At 48.5% G+C, this 13,589-nt stretch overlaps 1 protein-coding gene across 2 annotated transcripts in view; it reads right to left on the bottom strand.

Moving 5' to 3' along the window:
- The window catches only part of Sorl1 (sortilin related receptor 1), a 162,761-nt gene that overhangs the window by 24,110 nt on the left and 125,062 nt on the right, over positions 1-13,589 (bottom strand). For both annotated transcript variants that reach the window (XM_052188613.1, XM_052188614.1), the window contains 6 exons: positions 13,119-13,253; positions 11,831-11,986; positions 7,682-7,831; positions 2,753-2,884; positions 2,042-2,168; positions 1,733-1,902 (listed from right to left, as the gene is read on the bottom strand). In XM_052188613.1, coding sequence (XP_052044573.1) covers positions 1,733-1,902; positions 2,042-2,168; positions 2,753-2,884; positions 7,682-7,831; positions 11,831-11,986; positions 13,119-13,253 — 870 coding nt within the window. The remainder of the gene's footprint in view (positions 1-1,732; positions 1,903-2,041; positions 2,169-2,752; positions 2,885-7,681; positions 7,832-11,830; positions 11,987-13,118; positions 13,254-13,589) is intronic.

The raw sequence follows: 13,589 nt of genomic DNA, 5'->3' as shown, positions 1-13,589 counted from the left end.
CATCACTAATCATGAGGGAGGTGCAAATTTAAATGATGTGATATTCTTTATCCCAAAAATGGCGGCTAGCATCAATTGGAAGGACAAAAAGCCAACAGGAGCTTTCACAGTGGCAGACATAGAAGAACCTACTATTGGTGAGATTATCACCCACGACAGCATCTTGGTTTCTCAAACTCTAGCATTAGTGCCATGCTATGATCCAACATTATTACCGCTTACTGGGTCCATATATCCAAAGAAATCCATATACCTACATTCCATGTTTCTGCAGCAATTCACAGCAGCCAAGATGCAAAATCAACACAGATACCCCTCAGTAGACAAACAGAAAATGTGGCATGTATATACAGTGTAATAATATTTGATCATAAAGAATGATACCCTGCCATTTGTGTCAGCATAGATAAACCTGAAAGACATTATATATCAAGTGAAATAAAGCCAAGTCTCAAAAAGGTAAATCCTGGCTGGTCTCACTTCTGTGCAGAGACTGCAGAATGATCTCACAGCAGCACAGGGACTAGCGATTCCCAAGCCTGCAAGGGTTGATGGTGGGAGAGGGCTGGAGAGAAAATGGATGTGGACAGATGGAAGGCCCGGTGTTAAACAGCACAGCTGGACAACTCTTATCAATTAATACTTAAATATTAATTGAATATCTTAAAATATATAGCAGAGAGGAGTTTGCACATTCCTTATATAAAGAGCTGTCTACACAGAAGGAAGGAGCAGGTGGGAAACCCTCTTAGAACCTGTTAAGTTTTTTTTTTTTAAACTTAGCAACAAAATGCTGACATGCCTTGTATTTAAGGGATAAGGACTTCATAATTATCGGGTACCAGGAAGTACCCAGAAAAGGAAAATGGAAGCAGAAACTAGGCAAGAAATACTGAAGGTGTTGGGGGGGCGGAGGACAGGGACAATGGGGGACAGGGTAGAAACCGTCTGAAACTCACTTCTAAAGGGTAAGAGCATTCTGGGCTGTGGTAGGAAGATTAACATCAACACCTCACAGCAGACTGGAAAACCTTAGCCATGGCACTTCGTACAAGTAGGGAGTGGGCGTGCATCCTCACACACGTAAAGTGTGGGTATGCACACGCTCAGTCAAAAGCATCCTCAGGAAAAGGCCTGTTACACGCTCTCATAATTATATCCTGGGGGCTGGGGAAATGGTTCACTGGGTAAAGTGCTTCCTGCGTAGGCATGAGGGACCTGAATTCAGATCCCCAGCACCCATGGAAAGGTTGGACATGGTGGCAAGTGTCGACAGCCAGCAGGCCTAGCCCACGCAGTGAACTCCACATTCGGTGAGAGATCCCATCTCCAAAAATAAGAGGGAGAGAGCCTGACAGAGAGACCCAGAGTTGGCCTCTGGTCACCACACAAGCATATAAGGTGTGTACACAAGTGAGCATGCGCACCCACAACTCCCCACACACCACAAACACCACCAACTTTAAAGCTGCATTATAGATGTGACTGCACAGCTGCCATCCTAGAGACCTGGGGCGGAAAGACAGGAAGAGCACAAATTCCAGGCCTGCCTGGGCTGCAGAGCAAGGTTGAGGCCAGGTACAAATGAGTGAGACCCTGCCTCAGAATAAAATCTAAAAGACGACTCGGGGTGTAGCTCAGTGGTGGAAAGCCTTCGGAAACGTGCAGGGCCCTGGGCTCAACCTCCGGATCACATGGTCATACCTCAGAACAACCCAGCTGTAATACTTACACCCCTCTGGAGTCCTCAGGGTCACAAAGTCATTGGTGTTGTGCACCTTGCTGAGACAGTGCACCTGCACCTTAACCTGGTACGTGGTGTCTGGCTTCAGGACCTTTAGCACAGTGCTTGTTTTGTTGCTGTGGGTTTCCAGGGTCTTCCAGATGCTCTCTCCAACCACCCTGACCAAAACAAGTAGGACACTGTCACAGAGAGGCCGTGTGGGGTGGCAGAGACACATGAGCCCGCTAAGGAGGAGTTCTCCATGCACATCGCAGGAGAACTCGCGGGGCATCCGCGTCCGAGGCTAAAGGGACCCACCTGTAGTAGACGTTGTACACACAGGAAGCAGAAGGCATCTTCTTTGGCCGCATCCAGGTCAAAGTCACATCCCCAGAGAAATCAGCTGTCCACTGGAGATTCTGGACTTTGTATACAGTTAACTCATCTAGAGAGAGAGAGAGAGAGAGAGAGAGAGAGAGAGAAGTCCAAGAAAGTTCTACCTTACAAATCTATGAGGTTCAAAGATCTCCTCTGAGGTAGAACCACTACAGACTAAATGGTTATGAGGACACAATCATTATCTGAGAAAGACACCCCAGAAAGTGTGATGGTATCTCACCATAGCCCCTTTCCAGGGCTCTCCTAAACTTCCCTCAGTATTTCCTTTTACCTCCCCTGCACCTGATGAGTTTTAAGCTTCATTCTCAGTGGAAGACACTGTAGGATGAAGGATGCCATGCACTCTGCACAACAGGCCTGAGCTAATCCCACCTGCAGCACAGGGCTGTGGGAGCAATGGCGGTGCATGCTTCTGCAGGCATAGAGACCGTGCGGAACACACGCCAAGGCTTCACAGGTGGGGAGGAACTGGCTTGCTCCGTCAGAATGGAACCCCACCTCGTCCCATGCCCGTGCTGGCACTCCCAGGCTGAGCACAGGTTCGAGTGGAGCTGGAGTTCCCGGGGTCCCAGCTAGAAGCCCCCACGGGGCGTGTAGGGCAGGGGCGTGTAGGGCGGGGCCGTGACTCACCACTGCAGGCCTTCTCGTCGCTCTCATCCGAGCAATCCAGGAAGCCGTCACAGCGCTCCGAGAGCACAATGCATGCCTCGCCGTCCTCACACTTGAACTCCCTGCTCATACATGTCAGGGTGCTGTGAGTGGCTGAAAGACAGAGGACCTCCTTAGTCCCAGAGGGAGAGGGTGTGCTGCGCCCAGGGTCACCATGTTTACGGCGTCTTAGTCAGGGTTTCTATTCCTGCACAAACATCATGACCAAGAAGCAAGTTGGGGAGGAAAGGGTTTATTGAGCTTACACTTCCACGTTGTAGTTCATCACTAAAGGAAGTCAGGACGGGAACTCAAGCAGGTCAGGAAGCAGGAGCTGATGCAGAGGCCATGGAGGGATGCTCCTTACTGGCTTGCTTCCCCTGCCTTGCTCAGCTTGCTCTCTTATAGAACCCAGGACTACCAGCCCAGAACTGGCACCACCCACAAGGGGCCCTCTCCGCTTGATCACTAATTGAGAAAATGGCCCACAGCTGGATCTCATGGAGGCACTTCCCCAACTGAAGCTCCTTGTTCAGTGATAACTCCAGCCTGTGTCAAGTTGACACACAAAACCAGCCAGTGCATACGGAAAGTAGGCTGGCTCCTTGGAACTACTGATCTCCAAGATTCTCTGGAAGAAGCAGCAGGACAGTGCTGGCCATGTGTAGCAAGGGATGGAATTGACTAGCACCTCCCTTCAGGAAGATCGAGAGTTTCAGAGTCAGAGAGACCAGATGGGGGTCTTGCTTATGCTTGGTACTGAGATAGAGTCTCAAGTATTTCAGCCTTGCCTCCAACTCTATGTCCCGAAGAATGTCTTTGAACTCCTGATGCTCCTGTCTCCATCTCCTGGGTGCTGGGGATCAAACCCAGGGCATTTTTTTGCATACGAGGCGTCCTGGCTAGTTCTAGGTCAGCTGGAAGGATCGTGATGAAGAATGCTCAACCTATATTATCTGCTGTCCAACTGGCGCCCAGCTAATTCCACAGGCCCTTCAAAGCAGAGACCTTGCCTGCTGCTGGCTTTGAAGGTGGAGGAGCCACCTTCTTCTGAAAGACACACAGCTTCTGAGAGACAGCCACCCAGAGGCCGGGGAAAGTAAAGAATCAGCTACCCAGGGGTCTCCAAAGAGATCAGCTGTAGAGCAACCTAAAAATGGAACATTCGTAATGTTTCCTCACAGTTGTCTGAGGACATTCTTAAAAGTTAGATTCCCAGGGCTTGCTCCACATGTCCTGCAGTGGAGGGCACAGTTTTCAGTCCCCACATGACATCCAGGATCAACTGTCTCTGCCTGAGAATGAGCCCTGCGATCCTGACTTCCATCTACAACAGCGGTTCTTAACCTTCCTAATGCTTCCGCCCTTTAATATAGTTCTTCTCGTTGTGGTAACCCCCAAATATAAAATTATCTTGTTGCTACTTCATAAATGTAATTTTGCTACTGCTATTGATCACAAGGTAAATATCTGATATGCAACCCAAAAGGGCTCGTGGCCCCCAGATGGAGAACCTCTGACCTGTGCAGCTTCCTTAGGACTTGCAGTGAGCACTGTGAGAACAGGAAGAAATTCTGAAATTACAGATGAAGTTTCCACGCCTGCCCAGCTTTTACTTGGGGGCAGAGGATCCAAATTATGATCCTCACGCTTGCACGGTAATTGCTTGACCCATGAAGCCATCTCTCTTGCAACCCTTATGAAGATTTTTACAACTAGAATCCCCCTTCGACAGGAAGAACATGATATTACAGATGACTATTATATTCTGAGAGAATTGGTTTTGTCTTGGGAAGCAGAAGGGCAAGGCTATGTGTCCTATGACGGTGACTTAAGAGGAGGCTTGAGAGCCATTGCTGCTGTTACCCCCCCAGCCCAGGATGGACCCCAGGCATCTATTCAGTGAGCAGAGCACGATCCGGGTGCTACTGTCTACGACAGTGACGTGACACATGGCTGGAGAGGACCTGCCCTCACAGTGTAACCTCTCTGAGAGGAAATGCAAGCACATGTCACTCTGGGGAGTGTGGGAGAGAAGGCAAAGGACACCCCGGAAGTTCTTTTTAGGGGGGTGGAGATCTGAATGGTAGGCTGGTGACACAAAAAGGTGCCAAGCTGTTCTTAAGGGAATTATCTTGAAAACCACAAGATTGCTGCCACAGAAATCTCCCGTTGAATGGTCATTCGAAGCAACCACAGAGGTGAACAGGACAATAGGGGATCTGAGGGGGATTTGTGAAACATGTCTTAAAACTTTAGCAACAAGAAATAGCTTTAAAACCCAAAACTGAGACTGTCATTAATATTTAAACTGATTAACAGACACGTGACTGACGGCACCAAGCACGGAACGTGGGGTACTAGAAACACGTCTTCTCTTTGATAAGACGATCACAAGAGTGGAACAAAGGAATTATGGGTAATAGTACATTTGATTTTTAAGACCTTTAACTAAGCAACACCCCTGTGAGTAAGATAGATTTGGAACAAGTTGAAAAAGCGATTTAAAAGGATGCCAATTAGCGAGTTCCGATCACCGGGGAGGGAGGCACTGCTTCTTTTCTTTCCTGTTAATTATTATTAACATTCACCTGATGCCTTGGCTGATACTCTCGGCTAAGCTCGCTCTCGGCTAAGCTGTTCCCACTGTGGTTTTGGTGAGTGTGAGCATGAGGTAAACCCGCCGTGCGGGACATCAGAATGTCCCAGGGGTTCGCTTTCTTCATTCTTTCCATGCAAATGTAGGATTTTCCACTAACCTGTATTTAATTTGTGCTGGGCTTGGTGTATTCTCCCTTGATAAGGACATTCAGTGTGGAATGTCGGGAAAGCCACAGAGTAAGGTCCCAGGGCTACTGACCAGAGGCGGGGTGAGGGGTGAGGGGTGAGGGGTGAAGGGCGGGGTTGTTCTCCTTGAAGCTTAATCTTCCTTTTTTTTTTAAATATTTTTATTTTCTATATTCTTTGTTTACATTCCAAATGATTTCCCCTTTCCCGGATCCCCCCTCCCCTGTCCCATAAACCTTCTTCTCTCCATCCCTTCTCCAATCACTTCCCTCCTTTTTCTCTGTCCTTATATTCCCTTCCCATGCTAGATCAATCCTTTCCAGGATTAGGACTTCTACACGGGAGTCATTTGTTATGCAATTTGTGCCTTGGGTATTCAGAGCTTCTGGCTAATTAATATCCACTTATCAGAGATTGCATTCCATGTGTATTCTTTTGTGATTGGGTTACCTCACTTAGGATGATATTTTCCAGATCAAACCATTTGCCTAAAAATTTTGTGAATTCATTGTTTCTAATTGCTGAGTAGTATTCCATTGTGAAAATATACCACATTTTCTGTATCCATTCCTCCTTTGAGGGGCATCTGGGTTCTTTCCAGCTTCTGGCTATTATAAATAAGGCTGCTATGACCATAGTGGGGCATGTGTCTTTATTGCATGCCGGGAAATCCTTTGGGTATATGCCCAGGAGAGGTATAGCACAGAGATGATACCAAGATTACAAGTTGAGATGGAGATTGGAGAGACAGTGCAGGAAGTGGGAGTGGTGACTGACATGTTAAAACTCACAAATATGTTAATTTGTCTTCCTTTTCAGGTGTGTGCACAAGCACGTGTGTGCACATATTTGGGGGTGAGCACAGAGGTCAGAGGACAAACCTAAACATCATCCTCATGAATGTCATCTACCTCCTTTGAGACTGGGGCTTTCATAGGCTCAGAGGTCACCATCGGGGCTAAGCTGGCTGGTCCTCCATCCTCCTGCGTCTGGCTCCCCACTGCCAGGAGTCTGATCTTTCATTTCTTGTGGGTTCTGGGCATTGAGGTTAGGTCATCAAGCCTGCACTAGCACATTTCTAACAGAGCCAAACCTCAGGACTATTTCCCTTGAGCCTCTGTTATTTTATCAGAGACCCCTCTCCACTACTCTATTAGCTTGTGTTACCTGCAGGTGTGACGTGCATGCTTTCATATTTTCGGGCCAAGGTGCTGAGGACATTTTAAAATGGACAGAAAGTATCCTTTAATAAAAATAAAACTCACAAATGCAAATAAAAAGGAGAAGTAACTTGATTGATCCTTCTGAGTCGCTTCTGTTTGCTAAGGGCTATAAGGGCTGAATTAGAGGAATCAGCTGATAACTAGACGTCATGTTCTGAACTGCCAGTTGTCCCACTGTCTGCTCCCCTGCTGTACCCAGGGAAGCTCCTTAGAGGAAGTGAGGGACAGATAGGCATGCTGGCTGCCCTGCTGTGACGGATGCTCAGGAGCTAGGACCAATTCCATCAGGAAGTGGCGACACTTGGTAGGGTTTGCTTTGGGGCTCAGTCTTGCCTTTCTTAGGAATCTTTAAGAGACAAGAAATTGAGAGCAGAAGTGTAGACATAATGTTTCTGTGCACTGTGTAAAGGTTACCCTGTGTTACTCAAATGTAGAGTTCTCTGCCCTCATATCTTTTTTTAGTCTAGACATGCCATTGTCAAGAATCTCCTGTCCCAAGTTTGCGTAAGCAATTCTTATTTATTCTCTGCCAAGTGTTGATCACTCGGTGGCTGGGCAGAATATAGAACAGGGTGGGAAGAGAGAGAGAGAGAGAGAGAGAGAGAGAGAGAGAGAGAGAGAGAGAGAGAGAGAGAGAGAGACAGAGAGACAGAGAGAGAGAGAGAGTCTTTCAGAATCTTTCTGCTGGAGATGCGTGCTCCTGGTATTTTACATTTAGCCAGTTTATTAATTCCAGTAGCACCATCATATACTGCATGTACTGTGACGGTTGCCCGTTCACCACGGCCCTCACAGACAGTACAGTAAACAGTTACCCCAGGGCAGACAGGAGCCAGCAGCCCGAAGACCAAGCAGAAGAACGGGACTCAGGACTGGCCAGTGGCCACCAGAGGGTACTCACGGCAGTTGGCTTCATCCTGGCCGTCTTGGCAATCTTGGTGACCGTCACAGCGCTTCCAGTTGGGGATACATTTCTTTGGTTGGTGGCACTCGAACTCAAATCGGTCACACTGCCCGAGCTGGGTGGGAGTGGAGGCAGCAGTGGAGTTTGCTAGGAAAATGGATTTTTTAAATGACTTTTTGGTATGGAGGAAGCTTGCCTGTAAGAACAACCATTCAACTTTTCAGTGTGCAGGGGGAGCGCACCTGCCGTCTATGGCCAGAGAGAACAAATGGGACTGTGCCTTATGATGCTCCTTGTGAGCCCCACCACAGACTCACTGGAAAGATTCTCTTTAAAGACCCAGGCATTAAGAGCACCGACTGCTCTTCCAGAGGTCTTGAGTTCAATTCCCAGCAACTACATGGTGGCTCACAACCATCTGTAAAGGGATCTGATGTCCTCTCCTGGTATGTCTAAAGAGAGCAATGGTGTACTTATACATTAAATAAATGTTTTTATAAATAAATAAATAAATATAAATAAATAAATAGACCCAGGCATGGATAAGAAGAAAGGAAAGGATAAGGACAAGGCGAGTGAGGCAGGGAGGTCGGAGGGGCGCATCCCACAGAAGCTACTGGAAGAGAAGGCTCCGAGCCAGCCAGGTCAATATCACAGGGTCCCCAAACACTCAGAAACCACCTCTCTCACCCGAGAGAGAAGACTGGACAAGGGTCAGAAGTTTCAAAGCAGCCTCCTGCTGCCGCCTCCTTCTGGACCCAGCCCCAGGACACAACTGGCCATATCTGAGTAGGCGGAAGCCTGACTGACTGTGGTGTGCAAAGAATCAAAACGGAAGGGCTGTCTACGCAGCCATACCTGGGAAAGAAGAGGCTACAGTTAACAGAGGTACTGACTTACAGTCAGCCAATGAGAAGTCAGGACAGTTCGGAGCGTTCGGAGCGCTCGGACATGACGCTCTGACGGGTAGGCAGGGGGCCTAGGATTGCCTCTAAGTACACAGAGCAGCTTCGTGGATAAACAAGGAAATTACCAAGGCCTGGGGGCTCCTAGCAAGAAGGCCAGCCAAAGCACAAAGCTGGCACACTCAGCAGGGTGCTCGGAACCCATTAGCAGCATTTTAGTTCCTGTCCTGAAACACATGCCCTAAGAAAAGCCTTTAGCCTCAAAAACAAAATAAAATGCAACGTGTGTGTATATGTACGCATGCGCACGTGCACACACACAAATGTTAACATACACGAGTGTGCTTGTGTGTATGCGCGTGTGTACACACACATACATAAATACTCATACACATACAAGTATGCACATACATGTATACACACATGTACATAAACACATGCAAGTGTGCACACACATCTACACACAGATACACACACACCTCCAAGAAAGTTGTCTGGAGGAAATACAGCTTTATAAAAAGCAAATGTCAGGAGGCTGAGGAGATGGAACAATGACTAAGAAGCACTGCCCCGAGGACTTGATTCTGAATACCCAGCGTCCCTGTCAAAAAGCTGAGCAGATTCAGTGAAGGATGCATCAAGGCATTAAGCTGGAAAGCAATAGAAGAAGACACCCAATGCCAATGCTCTGCCCTGCCGTGGCCTCTGCGTGTGCACCCACAGGCACACAAATCATACGCATGCATCCTGCACATACACATTCCACCACCAAACACACACAGAAGCAAACTTCACTGCCAAATGTCTTTAGTATGCTCACAGACAGACACATATCTTCCATGCAAATGGGACCAGGTGTAGTACTAAAAGGAACAATAATAAAAATGAAAAGCAACTGAATCAGAATAACAGAAATGAAGACACTTGGAGGAAGACCTGGTGACAGGAAGCAAATGTCACAGAAAGTGGGAAGAAAAACACAAATCTTTTCATCTAAAAAAAAGTCAAGAAGAAGGGTCACAGATATGGTGACTCACGCCTAAAATTCCATCAGCTCAGAAGACAGAAGGAGGAGGATTCCGACAAGTGTGAGCCCCGTCTGGTCTACACAGCTAATTGCAGGGCTACACAGTGAGATTTTGTTTGAAAACAAAAAAGCAAAAGGAGCATAAGGAGATCCAATCAACAGTGACAGACAATAAGGTCACCAGGAGAAGGCAGAGGCTTGTGCCATTAACCAGACAGTTCCAGGAAGAATCCCTCAAACCCCAACAAGTGGGTGTACATTGATGCACATCCTAATAAAACATCAGAATATGGGTGCCAGGTGGAAGATATGGCTATGGCTACTCAGAGGACAGCTGCAGATGCCTTACAATTCTAAAGAAAAGCACTTGACAGGCCAGTGTTCTAAATCCAGCTGAGATGTCAGCCGGACCTGAAGACAAGACAAAAAACGGTTTCACACATGTCAGTCCAATACATTTCTACACATTCTCCTCCGGGAACTTTCTATATTAACTGTGAGAGAGAAGAAGAGAAAGGAGACAAATTGAGACACAGCTGTGGGCAGCTTCACAAAGACAACTGTGCAGGAGCATCAAGGTAAGGACCACGGAAACACGGCCCGGAACAAGCATGCTGAGATGCTCCTACTGTGTTCTTAGCTGCTGCAGCAGCACACCCACCCAACACGGTCTCTGCAGGCCGTGCTGCAACAAGCTCCGAGGATGCATACTGAGAGCCTGTCTCCAAAAGGCACTAAGGAAGAGAGGGGATAGAAGCAGAGGGACAGGAGGGGCAACGAGCAAAGACAAGGTGAGGGGTGGTGAGGAGGAGAGGAGAGGGATGGCGAGGGGTAAGGGAGAAGAGGAGAACGGAGAGGAGGAGCGAGGAAGAGAGAAGAGGAAATGCTGAGTGTTGAGAGGTGCTCTCCAGGCCCGGGAGGACAGCTCAGTGGAAAATGTGCTTGCCTCACAGATGCAAGGACCTGTAACGCCAGTGTCCCTAGGGTGAGATGAAGATAGAGAATCCCCAGAAGCTCGAGGGCCAGCTGGATTGGCATATGCACCAATGTACAGCAAGAGACCCTGGCTGTCCCTAACAAGGCGAGATGCAAAGGCCAATGCTGTGCTTGTCCGCCAACCTCCACCTCCCCACACATGAGCGTGCATGTGTGCTCGCGAGAGACACACATACACACACACAGACACTCACACACACTGACATACACATACACACACACACATGCACAAAGACACACACACTGACACATGCACACACATACACACACACATACACACACACACATACACATACACACATACACATACACACACACACAGAGACACTCACACACACTGACATACACACAAGGGGGATTTAAAAAAAATTAATTTTCTACAAGACCACTGGGAAAGCACAAAGTGACAAGTGGAGAAATAATGTGGGTAGCTGTCATCACGACACATGGTATACAGGTATGGAAATGTCATACTAAAACCCACCGTCTTGTACAATGAATATACGCTAATGATTTTTAAACACTAAAATTTAAACCATGAATTAGCAACCTACCAGTTTAAATGGCTGCCTAATTGTTAAGATATTTGTCTGATAGTCACAGAATCTTCCAGCACTAAACCCTAAAGCCTCCTCTGACTTTCCACTGGTGACTTTTTAAACAGGGAAGAAGCGGTGGGGTGTGCACCGAGGAAGAGGATTTCTGTAGACCTAAAGGTGGGCTCTGAAAAGCACCATGCAAAACAGTCCAACCAAATGCCAATTCTCCTCTCAAAAGCAATCTTGGAACTGCTTCCAGTTCAGGGAAAGCCCCCTCACTCCAGTTCTTTCCACAGGACAGGTGACTTCTCAAAGCTGGACCTCAAGCATCAGGTTGTATAGATCTTTCAGCTGTTTCTATCACCAGCCACTAGATGGCAGTGGTCGCCCTTCTTTTAGAGGGAATGCCCGCCAGCCAGCAAGCATAAAAATTGGGTCCTAGCCTCTTAAGTTCTATACACACACAAAACACTGCCTTATTATCCCATCTGTAATTCCCTACTGTGAGGGAAGCAAGGGTGGTAGGCAGAGGAGCGGGACTTTTCCAGCAGGAAGCCCACAGAGCAGTTTAAAAGCTAGGATGCTCCCTTGGGTTGCTGCGTGGCCTTGGTGCACAATGCCCCCAGAGTGCCCTCTACAAGAGAAAATGCCCACTGAACAACCCAGGACCAGGACTCACCTAGAGAGGGGCAGGCTTCCTCATCTGAGCCATCGGCACAGTCCCTGTAGCCGTCGCACACCCAGGTGCCCATTACACAGGCCCCGTTGCTGCAGCGGAAGTAATTGGGCAGACATGTGGAGGGCCCGGGGGTGGGGGAGGGAAAAACGTGTGAATCTGAGGAAGAACAAGCAAGGAGAGTCTGAGTGTTAGTAGAAGCTTGAACTCCAATAAGAACGGGTCCCAAACCCAGGCTGACGACCCTGTCGCACCAGCCAAGAGACCAGTGGCAGACAGGGCCCTGAACATCAGCCCACGTAAATAGCATTTATACGGGGTATGAAAGGGGTTACTGAAGAGATGGTGGCCTTTCCATACTGCTTAGCAGATTTAATAAACTACAACGCTTGCAATAGTGTAACAGTTGCAGGAGTTTGCTCTTGCAAGGGCTCCTGACTGCCACCAGGGGAAGCAGGTGGGCAGGCAACTAGGAAGGCCCAGGTGACTGGACCATTCTCACGGAAGCCTAGCGCAGCTCTAGCTAAAGCATCAATGACCCAAGATGAGAGGGCAAGGCAACAAAAGCACTTGTTCTAAACCAGGGCCCCTGAATATATCAAAGTGAACGGGACCTGGAAACTTATCAAAGCGCACTGGTATGGAGTCCTCTGACGTTTCGAAGATACTCCAGAGGAAGGTGGGGGAAGGGAGGAAGGGGGAGGGGGGAGGGGGGAGCTGCAGACCAAATGGCAGAGTTAGAACCAAGGCTCTGGGCTCCTTACCCTCAACAAGCCCTTCAGGATCAGGAATGGGTAGCCTTGGAGACAGTGAAAACCGATCATGTAGATAGGAAAACAGAGTGTGGGGATCCTGGGGCTGAGGGCCTGAGTTCAATTCCCCAAACCTACACAAAATGCTACGCATAGTGCTTCGTGCTTTTGTAACCCCAGTGTGGGGAAACAGGCTGACAGGCCTCTCTGGAGTCCGTTGGCCAGCCAGCTTAGCCTAACTGGTGAGCCCCAGGTCCCCAGTAAGAGACTGACTGTCTCATAAGCCAAGGTGAAATGAGGCTGAAAACACACAGTGGAGGTTGACCCGTGGCCTCCATAAGCACCTGTACAAACATGCAAAACGAGAAAGAAATGGACGGATGACGTCACAGAAGAACTCAGCACCGCAAAAAAGCCAAAACCATAAGGATTAATTAAGCCAGGCACTCTAGAGAGGGTGGGAGCCTGCAGTCAGGCAGAGCTGTCCTGCTGCCCAGGCAGGGTGGGGCTTGGGCTGACCCAGTTCCCAGGGCTCTCACCTCCACAATCCTTCTCATCAGACCAGTCCCCACAGTCATTCTCTCGGTCACACTTCCACCGGTTGGGGATGCAGTGGCCATTCTCACAGTGGAACTGAAAGTAACGGGAGCAGTTTGGGGCTTCCGTGGGGTTTTCTGCAGAGATCAAACACACCAGTCATTTCCGCTGCACCGACCTGAACTCGAGGCTTCGTCTATGTTTTATCTCCCCAAGGGCCAAGTCTGAGGGCACCTGTCCGACTCTCCCAGAGGACATATGACATGTTCATGTCCAAGGAGGGACAAAGAACACACGGAAACTCAACAGTACCCCATCTTCTTAGGCCCAACTCCTCGTTCTCTGACCTATTCTGGTACCCTGAGAATGGTCGCTCTGAGTTCTAATTGTGACACTTTACCAAAGAGATAGCTTAAGTGTGAAGATGGTGGTACGGTCTGTAACCGCCAGAGGGAGGTGCACTCCTCGGCCCC

Source organism: Apodemus sylvaticus, chromosome 7 (assembly GCF_947179515.1).
Source record: "Apodemus sylvaticus chromosome 7, mApoSyl1.1, whole genome shotgun sequence".
Lineage (NCBI taxonomy): Eukaryota > Metazoa > Chordata > Mammalia > Rodentia > Muridae > Apodemus > Apodemus sylvaticus.
Note: the sequence above shows the minus strand (reverse complement) of the source record. Positions and strands in the feature narration are given on the sequence as shown.